The sequence below is a fragment of the Triplophysa dalaica genome, chromosome 3 (assembly GCF_015846415.1).
Source record: "Triplophysa dalaica isolate WHDGS20190420 chromosome 3, ASM1584641v1, whole genome shotgun sequence".
NCBI classification, from domain to species: Eukaryota; Metazoa; Chordata; class Actinopteri; order Cypriniformes; family Nemacheilidae; genus Triplophysa; species Triplophysa dalaica.
Window position 1 is genome coordinate 2724815 of NC_079544.1, and position 23716 is coordinate 2748530.

The 23716-nt window shown below is 37.1% G+C and overlaps 2 protein-coding genes across 8 annotated transcripts in view; one reads left to right on the forward strand and one right to left on the reverse strand.

Moving 5' to 3' along the window:
* Nucleotides 1-6363: 6363 nt before the first annotated feature.
* Nucleotides 6364-23716, forward strand: part of LOC130417979 (NACHT, LRR and PYD domains-containing protein 3-like) — a 39974-nt gene continuing 22621 nt past the window's right edge. Inside the window, exons 1-10 of one of the 2 annotated variants that reach the window (XM_056743876.1) lie at nt 6364-6445; nt 6726-6793; nt 7003-7113; nt 7292-7343; nt 8814-9018; nt 9341-11108; nt 11380-11553; nt 11882-12055; nt 13941-14114; nt 22335-22508. In XM_056743876.1, the coding sequence (XP_056599854.1) occupies nt 6768-6793; nt 7003-7113; nt 7292-7343; nt 8814-9018; nt 9341-11108; nt 11380-11553; nt 11882-12055; nt 13941-14114; nt 22335-22508 (2858 nt within the window). In that variant the 5' untranslated portion in view covers nt 6364-6445; nt 6726-6767. Of the gene's footprint in view, nt 6446-6725; nt 6794-7002; nt 7114-7291; nt 7344-8813; nt 9019-9340; nt 11109-11379; nt 11554-11881; nt 12056-12234; nt 14115-22334; nt 22509-23716 lie in introns of those variants that run through there. The other variant, XM_056743877.1, reaches the window with a different exon arrangement.
* Nucleotides 14441-21984, reverse strand: LOC130417986 (uncharacterized). 6 transcript variants are annotated; one of them, XR_008906251.1, is made up of 8 exons: nt 21670-21984; nt 20583-20613; nt 17834-20495; nt 17413-17751; nt 16684-17252; nt 16406-16561; nt 16178-16273; nt 14441-15286 (listed from the first exon to the last, which is right to left on the reverse strand). XR_008906251.1 is itself a non-coding variant. In XM_056743886.1 (7 exons), the coding sequence occupies exons 4-7, from the start codon at nt 17749-17751 to the stop codon at nt 14969-14971; spliced, it is 1638 nt and encodes a 545-aa protein (XP_056599864.1). In that variant the 5' UTR covers nt 17834-20495; nt 20583-20613; nt 21670-21977; the 3' UTR covers nt 14441-14968. The 6 variants fall into 6 exon arrangements, 3 of the variants coding, with proteins under 3 accessions (XP_056599864.1, XP_056599863.1, XP_056599865.1); XR_008906249.1 differs by having other exon boundaries at nt 16684-17751; XM_056743886.1 differs by having other exon boundaries at nt 16684-17751; nt 21670-21977.

Sequence of the window (23716 nt, forward strand, 5' to 3'; positions counted from 1 at the left end):
GTATAAACAAGCCTGCAAGTATATAACAAAAACAAACTTATACTGAATCAAATGCCCACTTGCTTGGAGAAAAGCTCTCATCATACGGTATCCACACTGAGGGTGTTCCCTGTGAATTTCCAACACCAAACGATCCAGGTCTGTATCGTTAACTTCAGAGTACATCTCTGATACTCTGTGGAACAGGTGGATAATTGTGTCATAAGTGGCATTAGATGCATCAGATATTTGTGAGATGAACAGAATTATGTAAAGACCTAAACATGCCTCTTTGAATTTTTTTATTCATTCAAGTCATATCTAAATGTCCTAGTTAAATTTCTATCAGATTATTTAAGTCAGCTGTATGCGTTTCTATGATGCTTCAAAAAAGGGGGCATTCCTGGCCAAATGTTAGAATAGGGATGTTTAACGTTATATGAAACCATAAAATATGGCCTCGTCTGGTTTTCCCCCCTCTATGGCCTTTTCTGGTTGCATTTTCAAAGCTGCACTGAATTTTGCAACAAATATCCCTCGGCATTATGATGAAAATGCAATCGTAAGTGTCCTAACTGTTAGTCTAAATGCTTTTAGGACAAATAACATTTAAATGATCATTTTGCTACTATTTTTGTTTGGACATGTTAGACATATCAAATCAATTTGGGTTATACATTTTCATTTCAATATCGCTACTTATAAAGTGTTCAAAAGTATGCACTTTACATATTAAGACTGCTGTTGGAAATGGCAAACGTAAATAATATAATTTCATTTTCAATATGCCATTTTGCATATTACATTGCAAATTTAATTTTGCAACACATATGCTTCCATAAAGAACTGGTAACAGTCTTTCTTGCATTGAAACTTTTTGTGCAGTTCCTAAGAAACCACCACATTTAAATACGACGGTGGCATACACAGATCGCCACGGGGGCACACACTCCCCCAAGATTCACAGTTTTTACAGAAAACTGATAGTGTGAAGCGCAAAGCATTTTCATTCATTACCGGCAACGCATGCCACGGGAAAAATGAATGTGGGGCAGATGTCCTATGCAGCGGAGAATAGACTCTCAACCAGTGGTGTAGTGGTCCCTGGAGAAGTGGGTACACTCTAAATGTTTGCCCAGAAAAACAGATATCGGGGGCCAGAGAGTGGCACTATTATAAAATTAACATGACTTGATCAGGAGCAGTTTGTAGGTGTTACTGGTCACACAGTCAATTTTGCATGAATTTATAATATAGATGAGGCAAACATCGTGTTTCAGCTATTTTTTGAACATTTATTTAAATAAAATACTTCAGATCTGAATTTGACAATGCATCCTTATTCATATTTCACTATAGATTAAAAACACAAATCTTCCACACATCAAAACCAATCAGCTCAAAAGTTGACATCTTCATTCAAAGTTGAACCGGTATCTTTGGCTGTGGGCGAATAAGCAGCGTCTCCTTCACTGACAGCATCCTCTCCGACGGGGAGGACTGAAAAAAAGTGGGTATACTCCGTATACCCTGGACTACACCACTGCTCTCAACCCTCAGGTGATGAGCCAGTTGTGGGAGAGGTTCGGCGGAGCTGCCGTATTTCTCATCGCCTCGTAAGAAAACATTCATTGCTCTCTTTTCTTCCCTCTGGCAAGAGGTGCACCTATGGTTATGGATGCTCTGATATACCAGTGGCCGAATGCACTTCTGTACACGTGTCTTCCATTGTAACACTTTACAATAACAGTACATGAAAATTAATGTACTAATACCTAAATTGATACTCCCTTTAAATGAGTTAAACCATGTACTAACCAAGAGCAAGACTATGTCATGACTCATATGAATTCCTACATGAATAACAGCCGCCTTTGTTACACATGTTTGTTAGTTAATGTATTAATTTACATTTTGGGGTGAAATTAGACATGCTCTAAATGTAAAGAGAATTAAAAGGGCACAATGTTTTGTTTGCTTGTAACGTAATGTAAAATATTATACATGTTTATACATTTTTATGCAATCTGCAAATATGATTCAACTTTAACTTTATTGTCATTACACATATACAAGTACAGTGTAACGAAATGTAGTTTAGGTCTAACCAGAAGTGCAATTAGCAAGTGCAGATATACAGTGTGAATAAATACAGAATACGATATTAGGAAAATAATTTACGATGGGCATGTACTATAAAAATATGACAATCGGTATGTTCTATGAACAATATATACAGAAGGCTATATACTGTGAACATTAATGTACAGGAGGTTATGAACAGATAACAATATAGACTATACAATAGTGCAAGTGACTTGAGTGTGCATTAGTTACAGACATTAGCTATTAAAGTTACAGTGCAGTAGATGAGTTAATGTGGTTATTAAAGGTACGGTGCAATACATGAGTAGATGCAGATATACAGTTACAGTGCAGTAGATGAGTTAGTGCAGATATTGAAGTTATAGTGCAATAGATGAGTAGATGCAGTTAGTTATGCGATAGATGCACTGCAATAGATGAGTTAGAGTGCAGTAGGTGAGTTAGTGCAGTTATTGAAGTTACAGTGCAGTAGATGAGTTAATGCAGTTATTAAGGTTACAGTGAAGTAGATGAGTTAATGCAGTTATGAAAGTTACAGTGCAGTAGATGAGTTAATGCAGTTATTAAGGTTACAGTGAAGTAGATGAGTTAATGCAGTTATGAAAGTTACAGTGCAGTAGATGAGTTAATGCAGTTATGAGAGTAGTCCATTAGTGCAAATGAGCATTCAGTGTAATATTCCTGGTGTGCAAGTGAGCAGAATAGAGTGCAAATGATGCTGAGTGTGTGTAAACAGTCCGGTAGAGCAGATACATGAAGTACTGGTGTGTACAGTTCAGTCATGCATGGCAGCCCTATAGTGCAATGTAAACATTGTAATAGCAGCATTAAAGTTAAAGTTATGAGGGGTGGTGGAATCAGTGGGGGGCAGAGTTCAATAATGAAACAGTTCTGGGAAAAAAGCTTTTTCCTAGTCTGCTGGTTCTTGCCCGGAGGCACCTGAAGCACCTACCGGAAGGCAGGAGAGTAAACAGTCTATGAGCGGGATGAGAGGAGTCCTTGAGAATGCTGCGAGCTCGACGCAGGCAGCGTTTCTTCTGGATGTCCTCAATGGAAGGGAGTGTAGTTCCTGTGATGCGCTGGGCTGTTTTCACCACCCGCTGCAGTGCCTTGCGCTCAGCAACAGAACAGTTCCCGTACCAGACTGTGACGCAGTAGGTCAGGATGCTCTCTATCGTGCAGCGATAGAAGTTCACCAGGATAGTTGAAGACAGTTGGTTCTTCTTCAGTGTCCTCAGAAAGAAGAGACGCTGGTGAGCCTTCTTGACCAGGCATGAGGTGTTGGTGGTCCAGGACAGATCCTCCGAAATGTGGGTCCCCAGGAACTTAAATGTGGAAACACGTTCAACAGCCGTCCCGTTAATGTGGATGGGGTCGTGTGTGCCTCCTTTCGCCTTCCTGAAGTCCACGATGATCTCCTTTGTCTTGGAGGTGTTAAGGAGCAGGTTGTTGTTTGAGCACCATGTGGCCAGGTGCCGTACCTCCTCCCTGTAAGCAGTCTCATCGTTGTTGCTGATGAGACCAATCACTGTTGTATCGTCTGCAAACTTGATTAAGGAGTTAGTTCCATTCACAGGCCTGCAGTCGAGTGTGAAAAGGGAGTAGAGAAAGGGGCTCAGTACGCAGCCCTGTGGTACACCAGTGTTGAGGGTGGTTGTGGTGGAGCAGATGTTGCCTAACCTAACAAGCTGAGGCCTGTTCGTCAGGAAATCCATAATCAAGTTGCAGGTTGAATTGTTAATGCCTAGGTTTCCAAGTTTGATGATTAGCTTGGAAGGGATTACGGTATTGAATGCAGAGCTGAAGTCTACAAACAGCATGGCTCAAACATCATCCAATGGCACACAATGGTACTTCTTTCCATTTTTTAATCTATAATGATGCATCGGTAATTAGAAGCAGTGCTTTAATCTCGTTCTATTTTGAGTGATTCCACTGCTGTCGTGAATTTTCTGCTGTCACGGTTGCAAGAAGAACCCAAGCGCAGGCAGCAATGAAGGGGTTAATAAAACTAGTTGAATCATAATAATAAATAAAAGACCCACAATTGGGAAAATAACAACAAAACAAGAAATACTTTCACCATACTTGAATGGTTGTAACGGCGGGCCAGAGAGTTAGAGCCAACGTTACCCGGATTGAAACAGATGACCAGAGCAGAAGGACAAACGAGTCCATTAGATAATCATTCGACAGAATTTTATAGCGGTTTGCACAGCACTCTTTTTATACACATATAAAGGAGCGAGTACAGAAATGGGAAAACAAAACACTCTGGTACCGTCACAAACAAAAGAAAATAACGAACACACGTTGTCACATCAGTATAGTTATCAGGCATCTTAAAGGCACATACACGCTGTAAAACATTATGTGGTCGTAACATGGTGCAGGCATGGTTTCAGGCCCATCAACAATTAGTCGCATTGTATTGAGCGCCATACTCCCCTTTCCTAAACCCAATGAGGAATTCTTCTCCACATGGAGATGGAAGGTAATGATAGGCACCCTCATGAACATGTCACTCTTTTCCAGGCCACGGATGATGCTTGCAATGACATCACGGCAGACCAAGGTCAAGCTTGGATACGCAAGGAGATTTTTTCCCTAGATGTCTAACTAATGAAAATATCCAGTGTGATGTGGATTAGAACCTGTGGCCCAATACACAAGAAAGGCTTAATGAAAACATACACATGCAGTGATGAGCACTCCAGATGATATTTTCCTGTTGTGTAGTTGTGTAGTCCACTGTGTTTCTACAACTCTTGTCTAGTTATATTGCACTGTACTTGTAAAGCCATAATTAAACCCGTATCATATATTTAATACAACTTTATTTAAAGATTGTACTACTCAATGAAATTATGGATTTCTTGTGTGTAATGTTCATATAATAATTCATGATAAATGGGTTCTTTAAACAAGTTATTCTGTAACTGTAAGGCTTATTTAAAGATATGAATGCAACGTGCAAAGTTTTGAACACTGGATTACCTGTGTAAGTAATGTTTTGTGTCTATAGTTTAAAAAATTGACATCAAGGTTCTAAAATTTGTGACAAAACGATTGAAAAAAACTATAATTGAAAAAAATGTGGAAGAACTGTTTTAATCTCTTTTAACCCTTGAAAGACATAGCAGAGTGTAAGGGGTGAGATCTATTTTCTGTGATCTTATATCTTGCAAATCATTGCTGAAAGGGCTGGTGTTTCGAGTCTGACATCCTCATCAGCTAATTTAACAATTTCAGGTAGTTAGATGGTTAAAGTTAGGTTAGGGTTTGGGTTGTGGCTTAGGGTAAAGGATTCCTAAGACTTTAAACACCAAGGATTTAGTCCAAATAAATCGCCACCTGAGGGCGCCATGGTGCTCTGAATTTCTGCTTGTGTTTTTTATGACTCAATTTCCCATTATGCCTTGGGTTTCGTAATTTAACTGCTTTCACCTTTTTCTAATTTCTTGTTTATCTCTTCTCCTGTGTATATATATTGGCCCGTTGTTTAGTTGTGCTTGGTCGATTGCTGTTATTGTTACGCCTTGTGTCACCTTGCCGTGTTCTTTGTTTAATTGTGGATTTATTAAAGAACTTTACTGCTCATGGATCCTCTGTCCTGACAGACAGCCAGGAGTCAAATTATACTTTATACAATTTATAATCTGTTCAGTGATTCATTACAGAACAGTTTGTGTTTATTAAATTATAATTCATGTACATATCTGTTAAATTGGCTATTTTTTGTCATTCACATTCAGGGATATTTGTTTCCAAAAGCATTACACAAAGTCTTAAAGTTCTTTAACTTATTTAAAAAAAGTATTTAAAAAAACTAAAGCTCTTAATTTGTCAATGAAACTAGTTAAAGTTAAACATTTATTTTTATGAATTTCTGTACACAGTATTTGACATGAATTCTGTTAAAACATGTATTGTATATTTAATCTGCATCTGATTAAAATAAACCTGCATATATTTCTAATATTTCATTGCAGATTCTGCTGCTTTATTCTTGAAAGAAGTAAACTTGTACTTTGTAGTTTGTACTTTATTATCTTTTTCTTCAACAAGAATACTTATCCTTCTATAATTTGCTGTTATCAAAATATGTTTTACCTCAGTTGGTTTACTTTTAAGGCACACTTCTGATATGGACTTTAATTCACAATAGTTGTTGAACATAATCGTGATGTGTCATATGTTCCCTACATTATTGAACAGAAGTTACATCCGCAACCAAGATGTTTGATGGTGGCTCCTCCTCCACAGGTAACTGCAGGTGAAAGTGAAACTATTACAGCAGGAGCCATTTTACAGTAAAGCCTCGTTCAAGAAAATAAATAATAAACAAGATAAAAACACAGTAAGTATAAATAGTCTAATGTTTATTCAGTAGATTCAATATTGTCTTGCTCTGAACATCACATTAAGTTTATTGGTTGAAGAACTGTCTTGGGAATATTGTGTTAGTTTTGGAACCAGGAAGTGTGTTTATAAACTCAAAACATTAAAAGTGACGTTTTGGAAATGTAGTTTCACTGTTTAAAGATTTAATGTGCAGCTCAATGTTGTGGTCGGACTGATTTAAAAAAAAAGTGTGTATTTCTGAGATGACACATAACACATCAGTATTGTGTTTACAGGTTTAAGATTAACTCTTTATGTTCTGACACTGTGTGTTCATCATGAATCTCTCCAAAGAGACCACAAGGTGAGATAATTAAAAGATTTGAATAAACGTATGTAAATGTAAATGTTTTAGACATTTAAGAATTATATTTTTTATGAATTATATTAAAATATGTATTTATCAATTATATAAATTAATATTATTAGGTGAAAATTTAATTATTAAAAGTGCTTTATTAAATTAATTCATAACACTGAGCATGAAGTAAACTCTGTTTAATGTTGTTTTAGTTTGACTAGTGGAGAATCTCCTAAACCCAGTTGTGTGTCTATGAAGAGTGATGAATCAATAGATCTTCCAGTTAACTTCAGTTCAGGAGACTGTGATGATACAGATGTGAGGTGAGAACAGTCTGATGGTTTAGACGAGTAAATCACTTCATCATCTTTATTCTCTGATCTGAGTCTGTGCTGTTGATGTTACTGCAGATATTCACTGAACACTTTACTGACAGATACACACATTCATCCATGTGTTCACTGTATGTAAACAGATATTTCATTTATTGTTCAATTACAGTAACACAACAAATGGATCCTTCAAAGGGAAGCACATGGATTCTGTTTTCCAGGTCAGTGTTCGTTCGTGCATGCACATGTATTTATATGATTCATCTGATTCACTCATGTTGCAGGAGATGTGTACACAGTAAAACTCATTATCACTCACGTCACCGGCCCCGCGTCGTTCCCTCACGGCTCTCGTCCCACCTTGCTTGTTACAATCAGTAATAATGTTCAATCTAGAGGCAACAAATGTGTTTATAATGGAGTTTATTGTCTTTGTTGAGTCGCCACGATAAGTGGCGTAACACTGGTTGATCAAGAAGAGCCAAAGCACTCACGTTATTTATTATGTTACCATTCTCTGCTGTAATGTGAGCTTGTTTCTATCTCACACAAACTCTGTATGATGTATATGCTTGTTTGTTTATAGTCTTTATAATGTTGTATATAAAAGGTAAAACAGTTAGCTATAGTTTTTAATTATGTAACATACTATATTTTAATAAAACCTTACCAATCCTTTCTATCCTGCTCAAGTCGCGCTGGCAAAGTTGCTGTATCAGCTTGATCATCTTCATTTTCCGTATCAGATTCGGGTGCGAAATTGATAAAAGGAAGTACCGATGACATTTTATCACCTGTCAATACAATTGCTTTAGATCCTGATGTTCCGAATATGGTAAGAAGCGTTACATTTCCGTCACACGCTTGCAGTATCACAACGCACCGGTTAACTGGCCAATCATAGCACACCTCGTTTTGCAGAGCGATGAGCTTTGTAAAAAATCAGCGCGTTTCAGAGATGCGGAGCAAAGAGGAGATTGAAACACGTACAGTAGGTGGAAAACACAGTGTTTTAGAACCTTAAATCGTTTAAACACATTACATTACATCTAAAACAAACAATAATATTGGTTTTAGCAGTGTCTTTGACCCCTTTAACGTTTATTTAGGAGATTTGTTTACAGTATTTCGTTTTCAATAATGTGTCTTTTCTAGTATTTCACTTTAATTGACAATAATTTGTTGTACATTTATTTGATTGGGATTCTTTTACTGCCAGTCGTACTGCATCTTTACATAGATTACTGTTATCATTACTGATGATTATAAAACATGTTTAAAACTGATTCTTTGTAGTAAAAGAGTAAATATCATATTGTAATGAAGCACTCTCGAAATGAGCATCCATTTGAAGTTATATTGACACTTAGTCGAACAGGCAGAGTCAAACACCATCAAAAGAAATATCACAGTCAATTCAGCGATAATCCAGGTCAGGAAAGGTTCATGAAAACAATAAACAGTCCAAAGATCAAACACTGGAAGGCAACACCAAAATAAACGCTCAGAATAGTCAACCATTATTTTTCTGTAGTTTTGATGTGCGGTAATAGTGTTGAAAAGTGTTATTAGTTTCATGAAATGGGGTTTAAGCTATTTAGAAAAAAGTGTGTAAACTACTATGAGCATTTAGATACTTTTTCTGCCCTTATGAGATAACAAGACCCTGTGTGTTTGAACAATGATTTCAGGAGCTTGAGCACAAACTCGTCTCTATGATGAAGAAAGAGCTGAAGACCTTCAAGAGTCTACTGAGTCCAGATTACCCATCATGCTCTGAGAGAGAAGAGGAGGATGATGAAGATCAGATCAGAGTCAGAGAGATGTTTCTGAAGATCACACTGAACGTCCTGAAAAAGATGAAGCAGATATACCTCGCTAACAAACTACAGACCAGTAAGAGCTCTCAGTCATGTGACTATTACATCACTTTACCTTCAGACGAACAGACACAGTGTCTGTATTTACTGATGATTATTAGTGAAAATACATTTACAGTTAATAAATCAACAGAATAGAACCATGAAGCTTTTTCTGTTCATCTAATGTCATGATCATCAAAATGTTAAAATACTCTTGAGTCAAATATAATAACAGATTAAGCAAAAATACAATTATTTGGTTTATAAATAGGAAAAACATGTTATACATACAGTAGAATTCAGGGTTTTCCTAACTGTATACATGTATTTTGTTTATAATTCCCTTTGTTTTTCAGAATTTGCCCCTGTATACATGAAGAAACACAAATCCAGACTAAAAGAGCAATTCCAAAGAATGAATGAAGGAATCTCAGCTCAAGGAAGCTCAACACTTGTGAATGAGATCTACACAGAGCTGTACATCACAGAGGGAGGGAGTGAAGACATCAATAATGAACATGAGGTGACACAGATTGAGACAGCATCCAGAAGATCAGAGACACAAGAAACACAAATCAAATGTAATGACATCTTTAAAGTCTCACTTGAACAAAACAAACCCATCAGAAGTGTGCTGACTAAAGGAGTCGCTGGAATTGGAAAAACAGTCTCTGTGCAGAAGTTCATTCTGGACTGGACTGAAGGAAAAACAAATCAAGATCTTCACTTGATATTTCCACTTCCTTTCAGAGAACTGAATCTGATCAAACAGAAAAATATCAGTCTGATGGATCTTCTTCATCAGTTCTTCACAGATACAAAAGAACTGAGATCAACAGACTTTGATGATTATAAAGTTGTGTTTATCTTTGATGGTCTGGATGAGTGTCGTCTTCCTCTAGATTTCTCAAAGAATCCGAGTTTGTTTGATGTCAGAGAATCAGCGTCAGTGGATGTGCTGCTGACAAACCTCATCAAGGGGAATCTGCTTCCTTCTGCTCTGATCTGGATCACCTCTCGACCAGCAGCAGCCAATCAGATTCCTCCTGAGTGTGTTGATCTGATCACAGATGTACGAGGATTCAATGACACTCAGAAGGACGAGTATTTCAGGAAGAGAATCAATGATGAGAGTCTGGCCAACAGAATCATCACACACATGAAATCATCTAGAAGTCTGTACATCATGTGTCACATCCCAGTCTTCTGCTGGATTTCAGCCACTGTTCTCCAGAGAATGTTGAGTGAAGCAGAGAGTCAAGCACAGATCCCCAAGACTCTCACTCAAATGTTCACACACTTCCTGATGTTTCAGATCAAACTGAAGAGTCAGAAGTATGATGGGAAATGTGAGGTAGATCTTCAGCAGGCTAGAAAGAGTCTTGAGTCACTGGGAAAACTGGCTTTTCAACAGCTGGAGAAAGGGAACCTGATCTTCTATGAGGAGGATCTGAGAGAGTGTGACATTGATGTCAGAGAAGCGTCAGTGTACTCAGGAGTTTGTACTCAGATCTTCAGAGAGGAGTTTGGACTGAACCTGGGGAAGGTGTTCAGCTTTGTGCATCTGAGCGTTCAGGAGTTTCTCGCTGCTTTATTTGTGTTTCTGTCATTTCTTCAGCAAACATCAGAAAACTTTAGCAGATTCAGAAGAAATGTGAGTGATGTACTGAAGAGTGAAGTGAACAATGCCTTACAGAGTGAGAACGGACACCTGGATCTTTACCTCAGATTTCTTCTGGGTCTTTCACTGGAGTCCAGTCAGACAATCTTACGAGATCTGATGACACAGACAGGAAGAAGCTCTGACAGTAAACAGGAAATAGTCGAGTACATTAAGATGAAGATCAGAGACAATCTCTCTCCAGAGAAATCCATCAATCTGTTTCACTGTCTGAATGAACTCAATGATCATTCTCTAGAGCAGGAAGTACAAACATATGTGAACAGAAGAGATGAGTCTAGTCTTACTGGAGTCCGTCTCTCTCCTGCTCTGTGGTCAGCTCTGGTGTTTGTGTTACTGAACTCAGAAGAGAAGCTGGATGAGTTTAATCTGAGGAAATATGATCCATCAGATGAATGTCTTCTGAGGCTTCTGCCAGTGATCAAAGCATCCAGAACAGCTGAGTGAGTCATTTAACTGCATTTCACCTGAACATTTAACAGTCATATTACTGTAACAGTGATCAGTTAATGTTGTGTACATGATCAGAGACATCATTTAAAATATGAAGGAATTATTCACTGCATCTATAGAGTGAGAGCTGCTCTCTTGTGATCTGGTCTTTTTGTTTATTTATATTTTCTGTCAGGGTTCAGTTCTTGTGCAAACATTATCTCTTGATGTGTTTATATCTTAGTGTGTTGACTCACTGTTGTGTTGTTATTTCTCTTTCAGTCTGAGTGACTGTAATCTGACAGAGAAAAGTTGTTCATCACTGGCGTCAGTTCTCAGATCAAACTCCTCAAGTCTGACAGAACTGAACCTGAGTGGCAATAAACTGAAGGATTCAGGAGTGAAGCTGCTCTCTGATGGACTGAAGAATACAAACTGTAATCTGAAGAAATTACAGTAAGAGACCAATATAGTTAAACATGTACAGTATATGTACATATTACATAAATGATAGTCTTAAATTTATCAGAATCATCTTTATATATAAGAGACTCAACAGTGACTGTCAGTCAATGACTCTCTTAAGATTTAAGTTCATACAGTACTATCATGATACTGAGATCATCAAAAAGGGACATCATTTGACACATTGATTAATATTATTTGAATAATATATGAATTCATTGAAATATATTAAATAAAATATAATTAATAACTATATTAAATAATTGTACTCCTAATATTGACAAAATGTTATTTACATTATTTTTTCTTCTCTCTTCAGTCTGGCGTTCTGCAGTATTGGATCTAAAGGTTGTGTTGCTCTGACTTCAGCTCTGAGATCAAACCCCTCACATCTGACACAACTGGATCTGAGCTGGAATAATCCAGAACCTTCAGGAGTGAAGCTGCTCTGTGATCTACTGAAGGATCCACATTGTCAACTACAGACACTACTGTGAGTTACTGGTTTAATTATAATTTTGTTTATAAACTCACTATTAATAATCATAAGTGACGGTCAAGTATTTTTGCTGTTTATGTTTTGCTGTTTCACTCTTGTTCTTGTGTAAATTTGATGTAGTTACATTTACATTTAGTCATTTAGCAGACGCTTATATCCAAAGCGACTTACAGGTGGAGTAAGAAATGGAAGCAATTGGGCCAGCATAAGGACAACAAAAGCATAAGTACAATCACAAAAGAAGACTGGTCTCATAAAACTAGTGTCAGGATTGTGTAAGGCAGAACCCAAAAGATCCACAAAAGGGGATCACACGACACCCTCCTCCACCGCTTGCAACCAAGGCCGATAGGTAGTGGAGACGTGGCGGAAGGTGAGGCAGATGATGTGGCAGCGCTCAAGACCCCGACTTGCATGGTGCGACCCTCCGAGATCCTGCCCAGCGAAAATTGGTAGCTGGTTTTGCTGGAGACCCTGGATCTCGGGTTACTAGAAACGTGCTGCCACACAACGTCGAAGTCCAGCGGTCTCAGCCTCCTCATCTCGGCTGGTGAAAGAGGGTCCCTGAGGCCGCGGTTGAAAAGCACCGCCAGTTCCTCCTCACCAAAAACCCCATTCTCCGCGGCACTGAGGAAATCCTCCAGGTAATCCTCAAGACGCGCATTGCCTTGGCGAATGTCCACGGGGTGACGAGTCTTGCTGGACAGTCTGGTGTACCTGCCTGCTGGGTTCTTAACTGGCGGGTTCATTCTGTCAGGATTGTGTAAGGCAGAACCCAAATGCAGACAGGTGGATGGAACAAAAATAGTTTATTTAAATAAAATCAAAACAAAACCCACTATGGGGCAAAACAGAGACTCGTACTCACAACAGAAAATAAATAATAAGTCCACACAAAATCCAGAGACGGGATTCTCGGGCAGGAAACACATCCAAAACGGAAAACTGGAAAAAGGTAAATCCACAAAAGGGGTAAATCCACAAAACCTCAGGAAGGTTTACTCGGGGCTAGACTCGAAGACAATACTAGAACTGATGAAAAGAATCACAAACGTAACACAAACAGAGTAACATTTACAATGAACCCGCGAGGTGTGAGGGCAAAACAGAGGGACTAAATAGGGGCCAGATAACGAGGGGAGATTACACAGCAAAGGAGATGGGCAGGTGACAATACTAAACATTAATGGAAGACAGGTGACGCATATGAAACACTAACGGAGAAACAAGGGGGCGGAGCTACACGCAAGACAGTAGGACACGCGGCGAATAATCAAAACATACCGCCACGTGTCTCCACATATAACAAAACACAAACAAGACATGGTACTTTCAAGGTCCCGTCCACAAAGCATGCAAACTCGAAACATGAATGACGGAACCCTGACAACTAGACTCTAAGTCCCTCTGGATAAAAACATTTCCCCAATTAATAAATGTAATTGTATTGTGCAGAAAGTTGCTCTCCATTTACATCAAGTTAAACATGACATACTTTTGTTGTGTTTCTGGACACACATAAAATTTTGTTGAAATTCAATGTCATGCATAGAAGTTGTCAAACTGTCATTGAAAATGAATGAGATCAACTTGTTCTTAATGTGTGTGTCTTTCTCTTGGAATATTGTTATATGTATTACATTTATGATACTGAGAGATTTAAAGTCTCACATGAACTTTACTGCTTCATACGATATCCTGAAAAATAAAAATGAGATTAGAAGTGATCATTAAAGATTGATCTGTTAATGATTTGTCTGTTATCTTTGTGACAAGTGCAGCGTTATTAAAATCTGACGATCAATCATGCTGTCAGAAAAAAGTCATAAGTATATTACTAACATTGTAACTCACTGTTGTGTTGTTATTTCTCTCTCAGTCTGAGTGTCTGTAATCTGACAGAGAAAAGTTGTTCATCACTGGCGTCAGTTCTCAGATCAAACTCCTCAAGTCTGACAGAACTGAACCTGAGTAACAATAAACTGAAGGATTCAGGAGTGAAGCTGCTCTCTGATGGACTGAAGAATACAAACTGTAAACTGAAGACATTAAAGTACACTGAAAAAAATTTGGAGTAGGATTTACTTAAAAAAAGTTAGGAAAGTTTTTTCACTTAGAAAATGTGAGTAATTTCAATAGAATTCCCAAGTAAAAACGAAAGACAAGGAACTGTAGCTTTAATTAGAAAATCTCAAGTAAAATTTTACTTGGAATTTCCCAGTAAATTGTATAGACTGTTTGTTTATATATTTTACTCAAGTAATGCTAATAAATGTTTTTTTACACAATAATCCTAGTAATCTTTACTTTAAATATTAATTTAAAATTACTTGATGTTGTTTATGTATTTAAATGGTGTTCAATAAAATAACACTGACATACATTTTACTTGAATACGTTTATTTCTATGATATTCCTTACAGATGGGAATATGAAATAAAACAAAGAGTAAAACTCCATCAGTTTGATGGGTCTTGTAAATGGTGCACTATAGTGCATTTTACTCCAGTAAACATTGTTAGAACAACCACACAGTGCATTAAAATGTATAAACATTTAAACATATAAAACCTTTCTATAAACATAAAACATAAACATTTTACAAAAACCTCAGTTGCAGATATCAAATACAAAAGTGTAAAAGTGCAAATAATGTCAAATAGTAGCTGCCTTTCATTAGCTAACTTTAATTTCACTAAGATTAAACCTAAGGGAACAAAAACATAAAATAAAATAATAATAAAACTCTGCATCGATGGTCTCAGCAGAATAGCATTACTTAAAATGCATAAGAATTGTTATATTAACTAGTACTGTAGTTGAAGTTGTTTTCTGAACAACCTTTCTTGCAAAAAAATAAATAAAATAAAACAGTACAATAAGTGCAAGTAGTGCCCAACTAGCAGATTACATTAGAATCTTTCTGTGCAAAGAGTTAACCTTTGGCGAAAATTTTAACGCATCTAGTCCCAGAAAGATTTTCTGAAACACTTCGAAGGTGTTTCTCAGCTTTGGGGGATAGCTTAAGTTTAGGGAGTAAATGCAGCCCATGAGTGAAAGACATGCATTTGCGAGATTTTTACATCCCAGCAGCACCTCAGTCCCCTCGATGACAATGATGACATCAGACATACTGGCATCTTCCTCTTCTACAGATCTGCTTAGTACGATGATTTTCATGACATGACTGGAGAAGGTATCCTTAATCATCTCCCTGCTGATATCCTGTGAAATACACAAATCAGTGCAAAGTGGTTAAAATACTGTACATTATCAATTTTTCAATTTTCCTCAATGGGTTCCTGTTCTGAGACAAACTGTCCACTCTTAAAGGACAACTCCGGTGAAAAATGAACCTAGGGGTAATTAACACATGCTTACCTAGTAGATCGTTCTCTGGGATGCGTTTTCATGATAGTCGAATGTAAAGAGTTATATCTCTAAAAACAGATTAGCTTATAACGCTAGAATATGGGGCAGAGAGTAAGATAAAGTAAATCGCTAGTGTAATACCACTAACAAGGCTCAAAATAGCCTCACACTACCACGGTAGCATAATGAGGGTCCTTACATGCAAACCAAAGCATTGAGAACTTTTCAAGTGTACAAACAGTTTAATAAGAAGATACTTTATAAAGACAGTACATTACGCGTATACAGACAGCAACTATATTGAAAAACAGTCTCGACAAGTCGAGCCACGAACTTGAACACAGTGATATGAACTAAGTGAACTGTGACTTGGAATCTCATATGGTCCGTTATTTTTGGAAGAAAGCACTGAATGCAACAGAGAAAATAAATAAATAAAAATATATATTTTTAAACTGAACAAGTCACAGTTCATATCACTGTGTTCAAGTTTGTGGCTCGATGTAACTAATTATTGTATATCCATGTCGGGACCCTGCCTCCCAGTAAGACGTTAGATGACCCAAGACTTGTGCAATGATGACGCCAGGCAGCACTAGACTATTAATTGATTATTGCATTTTCTTTGATTTGTTTCAATTTATTGATCATTCACCATTGTTTTTTTTGTAAAGCTGCCTTGAAACATTGTACACTGTAAAAAGCACTATACAAATAAATTTTAATTGAATTGAACTGTACTACCTGGTGGTCTTCAATGAGCTCCTCAGCTGATTCTCCCAGGAAAGACAGGAGGCAGCGAATCACAACGTCTCGCCTATCTTCAAGCCTATCTTCTTCCTGTTAAAAACAGAAGTAAATGCAGTGAACATTAAATGTGTATACATCGACATATAACAACAAATTTACAGAGTCAGGAAGCAGCATATCATCACATGAGTAATTCACAATTGTATTTTTTTTACATTTTACCTGGCTGAGTGAATCCAGCAAATGTCTAATTCTTATGCCAGCAACCCCACCCTTCATCTCAAACAAAGCCAGGAGTTTTGGAGTATAGAAGTCCAGCTTTTCCAAGAATGTACGCTCCAAGGAAATTGTGGTGATTCTTCTGAATTCATTTTTGATCTAAGACAAAGAAAATAAAATGTAACACAATCAAGTGATGAGTTGAGTGCACTGGTAACAATTTTTTATTGCATTTGAAATCACTGCATATTAGGCCAACAAAGAACATAACTAAAGTTTACCTCAGATTCACAGAAAAGGGCTGGCCATCTCTCCATGAAATCTTTAACAGCAGGGCAGTTCTTAACTACTTCTGTTCTTCGATAGGAGAAAGTCTTCTCCATTTTCTCACCAATTATGTTTTTGTTGTTTTTTTTCCTAATTTCATTAAGGAGATCTAGTCTCTCCTTCTCTAAACTTTCTCCTGTTTCCCCAAATGGAAATGGTGGCAAGTAATTTACTTCAGCCTTCCTAGGTCTTTTGAGGCCTTTTGGAGTGGGGTTTTCAATTGTCTTCCTTTTTTGGTTCACCTCAAGCTCTGGGCAGGAAAGCTGGCTACCTCTTAATTTGGCTCGATAATTTCCCATTTTATATTTTATCCTTTGTTGCCATCCATATTGTGCATTATAGGACCCTGGCTCTTTGAGGCATGGATACTTCTCAATCAACATCTCCACTACATTCATAATTTGGACACCCGTCGGATATGCAGTGTATTGAAATATTGTCTCTGCTAGTGTCTCAAGGACACTACTTGTCACTCTATGATTGTTCAAGAGAGTGCCGTCCTTTTGGTAGGCTTTGTTTCCATCTGAAAGCAAGAGCTCAGTATCAAAGGAGAAAGTAGGTACTATAAACTTTGTTGGCCATCCTTGAGAACGGCATGATGCGTGAGTCTCAGTGGACAATAGAAGAACAGTGTCCTGAGAGCCGGTGGATTTGGAGTCAGAAGAAAGGTAAGTGTCACTTACAGGAGTCAGCACAACAGTGTCCTGAGAACTGCAGGATCTGGCATCGGACTCTGTTGGTAGAGTTGATCTATTCATAACAACTAGATTTAGGGTGACGGGTTCAGTTTGTACTACTTTCAGAGTACATTTATCCTGCACATCATCTACTGAGTCCAAATTGAAAAACTGGCCCCCAAATTCCATGTCTTCGTACATCAAACTATAGCATTCTGGAATATTGAATGTTTCTTGTATTATCCTTTTAAGGTCCTGGAGAGTGCTGGGGATGCCTGAGGGCAGAACCAATTTGCGAACATCATTCTCTCCAAAAACTAATCGCAGCTTTGCTGGGGTGCACATCTGCAACAGATACAAAAAAATTAATTAACACAATTCATTACAATATGAATTCACTACAATATTAACTTTGATAAACATGCACCTAAACAGAAGGGGAAATGTAGTGCTTTAAGGTAGTCAGTCGTCTTCCTGCAACAGTGTATGCAGCCAGAGGATAGTAGTCAACCATTTCGTTTTGCTCCAGTATCTGAATGTTGATTGTGTGTTCCAACTCATAGCTCCTAAAGTGCTCATTATACCATGTGCTTAGTAGTCTGACAACAAAGGCCAGTTTGTTACAAACCAAGATAATCTGTAGCACCTCAGAAAAGTCTGGCAAGTCTGCAGTGAAACCATAACATAGCAACATCCCCGGTTTGTAGTTGGTGCCTGAGAAGTGCACATTATTTGCAACATGCACCACTGTGACATGTGGATACCTGTGTTGCACCAAATCTTTTATGCCATCCTTTAGCACATCCACAGAGACTTGTGAAGTTGTTGTGACTGAAAGTGATGACTTTGTCACATTTGAATCATGGAGATGCAATGCAATCATGAGCTGGTGTTTTTTCGCAAGGGACAGCAGTATGTTCCTGAAACAGCCTGTTTGTCTGACAATTTTTTTGAAAAAGCCATGTTTAGCTTCAAATCGCATGGTCCAAAGGGCTACCAAAGGACCAAATTCCTGAATAAGCTCAGGGTAGTGCTCGAGAAAGTGGTGTTTGGGGAGGAGCCTTTCTTGAGGAAAAACTTGCAGAAATCTGTTTCGGTGCTCAGATATTAAAGTGCCAAGGTAGCAGATGCTCTGCTCAGTATGAACTGGGGCCACTGCAAGTTCCACGATGTCTTTTAAGGTCATTAACATCTGCCATATTTCATCATCCTCAGGTACTTTCAAACCTATTATGAGAGGCAACAGACGCAACAGACACCAGTTTTCATGTGCATTGCCTCCTACAGATCTTTTGGTAGCAAAATGAGCAGGAATCAAATGTGGACGATTTGTTTGGTCACTCCACTTATAAGGGAACTGTTGAATGCAAGTATTGAGCTCCACAAGAGAAAAATATTTCTTCTTGATGAAGGCTTGAAATGACAACGCCAGTTCCAATGGAACGACACCTTCAAGAAGGTCATGTAACACATCTGGTGGGTAACCAGATGTTACATGAAAATGTCGAAGTTTTTCAGACAGTGCACACTGTTTTTTCACACCATAGCAAGGAGTGGAAATAGGACTTGACAAAATCGTCTCAACATGCAGACTGTGCTGCTCTTTATCTCTCCTCTGAAAAAGTCCAGATCTTACTTCTGTGGTCTGAAACTGGGACCTTTCTCCGAGACAAAATCTGCAGACATTAGATCCTGTGAAGTTTTCAACGAATCCTCCCAAAGAATGGGCCCCCAAATTATCAGCCACCACGCTCACCACAGTGCCTTTCATGATTTTTCCTAAACTTGGAATAAAAACACCATCTTTTTCCAAGCTTTGAAGATCTGTCAGGAGTGGCTCTAAAACTTTCTGAAATCCAAATCGCTTTGTGTCATCTGCTTTGCACAGAATAGCTAAATAAATAGAAGCTAATGTTGATCGTGCATATGCTGGAAAGTTTCCTAACACCCAATAGACGGCCGTGACTTTGTGGATCTTGCGGGAAGTTCCCAAAGGGTTGCACACTTCAAAGTCATCGATATACAGAATAAGACTTAATCTGTTCTCATCTCCAGCAAAAAAATCGTTTTTACAGAAGTGAGATCCATCTTGGAAGGACTGGTATTGTGATGCACATCCAGATTTTCTTTGAGTGAAAAAGTCTTTTTCCTCTACATTCTTCAAGATTTGCAATAACGACTGCAGTATTGGAACATACTGAAATGTTCTGTTGTCTTTATTGTGTAGTATGTATTCTACTGGTTCAATGACTGAAAAATGTGCTTTCATGAATTGTGACCTCTTAAATGATGTTGAAAAAGGCCCATCTTTCCCTAAAGCTGAACTTAAAGGGTGTGATTCACAAAGATTTTTCACCAAATCTGAGATAACCGCTGAATGTACTTCACAGTTATGTTTCTTCAAAGTGGACTCAACAACATCTTTCAAAACTGGAGCAGATGCAGAGGAAGAGAGGAACTGAAGGTCATCTACAATATGATCAATACACTTGCCTGACACATTGAAATTACTTTGCAACTTTAGAAGAAGTTGTCCAAACTTCGTTTTTACAACTTCGGGCAAGTTCTCTTCTGCATCAACCAAAGTTTCATCAAGTTCTGTGTCATCATCAGACACCTCTAGATCATTTTGAAAAGCAGCAGTGTTTGGGTATTTTTTCAAGACTTCAGTTTTAAAATCTTCAATGGAGGATGTATTGTGTTTCCTGTGTTTATGAGTCGCAAAGGTTGAATAAATGTTTGTACTGAAGCTGCAGTTTTTGAACACACATGTCACTACCTCGTACCTCCTCATATGGCTTCTAAGGTGCTCAAAATATTGCTTCTCCGAAGAGAATGGAATTGAACTGCATATTAGACAACTAAATGACAGCACCTCACTTGGTTTGTCTGATTCTGTGTGGTTTCGGGATAAGTGTATCTGAAGGGCATTAAATGTTTTAAATGAACAAGGACAATCAGCATAAAGACATGGTATTGATGATTGACGGCCTGCATTTCCATGTTTGAGCCTTAAGTGTTTTAATAGCTGTAGTCTTCGGTTTGACTGAAAGCTGCATTTTTTACATAACCACCTCATGGTCTGGCACCTACAGTAAACAAATGATGTACATGTGAATGCATACTTATTGCTATCTATCTGTGAAGTGTGCTGTTATAAAGTATTGCCAACTTACCTTGCATTAGCTTGAATAAGGAATGGAATATCTGTAAAAGAATGTAAGAAATGTTCATGTCAGAATACATTTTTTAACAATTTTAAATAAATGTACTGATCTTACTGATATGAAGTACGCTTACAACTTACAATTTACCTTTATAATTCATTGACTGTGGTTATGCAGTCATGTAAATAAAAAATAATAATTTGCCGGTCTCATTCATGGCATGTATTTTGAATCATTTATCATAATTTTTTAAACTACACTAACTTTTTTTACTCAAGAGTAACATGGAAAACATGGAAACAAATTAGAATCTCCAACTGCTTGTAGATATCAACCACCTGTAAAGTGGATGTTAGTCAGTAAAAGGACATCATGAAAAATACAGGCTTTAACTTAAATAAGGTTGATTGTTAAGAAATTAAGATTTACTTTTGCAATTACACAAGTCTAAGCATTTAGACTTGTGTAATTGCAAAAGTGCAGTACCTTATCGATTTCTATGTATAGCTATCATAATCGATAGTATAGGTAAACAACATAAATAAAATTAACGTTCAAGGTACTATTTGCCTTGTAGGCCTACACGTGCATTTTAAAAACTAACATTAATCCTGTGTGATTAATACGCGAAAAACAGGGTGATTATTACATTTCGGCAGCTCGAACTTTTCTGGGACAGAATGCTCGAACACAACGGCAAAGCCTCGAGCAAAGTTTGCACGGATGTTAAAACTCATTTTTACAATAATCGTCTGACAAGATTAACGTTATTGAAAAGTTAAGACAATTGTTTTCCACAGAGATGCCATTTGCGAATAACGGATGGTGGTGCAAGTCTGTCAACTAAATTAATGGCTTCATTTATTAATGATTTAACTCTGTTATTCATGTGTTTAACAAAACAAAACTAAGATTATGTTTTAACGTTATCCAAAAATCTGTTAACATTGTTAGCATGAACATTGCTAGCATCCGTAACTCGATAAAAAAGAAAAGGTAACTTAGGCACAAACGACTGGGACTGCAGATAGCTTAATAACTCTACACTTTTCTGCAAACATAGCTCAATTATTTAATGACCATATTAATAACTTACCGTGGTAAAATTCACTTTATCCGTCGTGAAGTCTCGATTCCTTTCCTCTGTGCGCGCCAGTTCTGACTCTGAGGCAAAGACTCATGCGCATCAATTATATTACTGTATTGAGTAAATTTTACTTGAGTTGTTAATTTTTTGGTGTGATTTGATTAGATGGCGAACACTAAGTAAATATTACTTAGGAGATTTAATTTAAATTTACATATGTATTTTGGAACAATAAATGACAAAGAAACTGCAAGTAATGTTCTGAATTAAACATGCCATTTTCAAGTAAAAAGACAAAATAGTATTCGTGTGTAAAACATACTTGAATAATGTTTCCATTATTTACAAGATCAAAAAATCACTTTTTACAGTGTAAGAAAATCCTTAAACCAATAATGTTAAACATGTATTTTTGTATTTTTTAAATCAGTCAGTCAATGAGTCTATTGATTTAGTTTCAAACAGCATTATCATGATACTGAGATCCTTTTAATTATTTTAAACTTTACATGTTATTATTGTAAAATGACAGTGATTTACAGCCATTTAATTTATTACATCTTGTAAAAATTGACTTAATTTGATGAATACATTTAAATATTATATTAAACAATTTTACTCATATTTATTGTCTAAATCTTATTGACATTAATTTATTTTTCTTCTCTCTTCAGTCTGTGTAACTGCAGTATTGGATCTGAAGGTTGTGTTGCTCTGACTTCAGCTCTGAGATCAAACCCCTCACATCTGACACAACTGGATCTGAGATTTAATAATCCAGAAGATTCAGGAGTGAAGCTGCTCTCTGATCTACTGAAGGATCCACACTGTCAACTACAGACACTACTGTGAGTTACTGATCAAACCATTTTATCTTTAAAAACAATTACAACAGTGTAAAAGTTGTGAAATGTTTAATATTAAACTCAACAAAGTGTTAGAAAAACTTTTAAGTTTACTGAACTTTTGGACAAGATGGTTGCAAAACACACACACACCTACACACACACATACACACACAGACACACACACACCGTTTTAAATTAATCCATCTTTTACGTTAATATAAATAGGTACATTTCAGTATTTCACAAATAAATCCACCCAACCTTACTCTCTCTTGCCAAACACCAAAAACTGTTGGTAGTCATAAACTTCTATTGCATGGATACAAGACAATGCGGACCACGTTTATTGGCTACATTCTTCAAAATATCTTCTTTTGTGTTCTGCAGAATAATTGTCATACAGGTTTGGATTGACAAAAGGTGTAAATCATGAAGAATTTTCATTTTTGGGTGACCAGTTGTTATAAACCTGTAAACATTTCTTTGTTGTGCTAAATACCAATAAACACGAGAGTTTGTAACTAATCTGTTTTGGGTCATGATTGACTCCTATAGAAGTCTTTTCATTTTTGGGTGAAATATTCCTTTAAATCACCAGTCAACAAAATAATCTTAATTAGGACATTTTGAGGTCTCACACTTGTGTTAATGTTGGTGTGGTAGCTTTTATTGTATTGTGTTCTCTCTTGGATTCATTTAATATCATTCTGACATGATGTTGATAATGACTGAGATGAGTGTATATTAATATCATATCTGATGTTTCTCCTCAATGTTTTACAGTATTGAGCCTCAAGGGTAACAATCACATGCAGAGTGAAAGGATTCACTTCATTCAGTAAAGATCATCTGTGCCTTTTTCTCTTTGAAGACTGTGACATCAACGGTGACAGCTGTGAAGCGCTTAAAAGTGTAGAGTTATGTTTAATGTAAATATAGTATTATTATTGAAATTTGTATTATATTCTGATCTCATATTCTGTATCATCCTGTAGTCTCTGAGCTCTTAAAGTCTGGTGTGTGTCTGTTCACAATACATTATTAAATGGTCAATGCCCATCTAGATTGGCTTTAAATTAATTTAATGAAACATATTGGTTTTATTGATGGTGTACACAAATAAAAATAGACCCTTTACACTTTCAAATGATGCCTTTGTACAATGTCATGTAATTGGTTAAAGGAATCATGTGATTGATTGTTACTTG

Excerpts from the sequence above, each read along its gene's own strand:
- LOC130417986 (XM_056743885.1), bottom strand. The coding sequence starts at position 17,751 with ATGTGCACCCCAGCAAAGCTGCGATTAGTTTTTGGAGAGAATGATGTT. Across the intron at positions 16,562-16,683 it reads CCCTTTTCTGTGAATCTGAG|ATCAAAAATGAATTCAGAAG; the intron begins GTAAACTTTAGT and ends TCTTTGTCTTAG. Across the intron at positions 15,287-16,177 it reads AGCTCATTGAAGACCACCAG|GATATCAGCAGGGAGATGAT; the intron begins GTAGTACAGTTC and ends TGTATTTCACAG.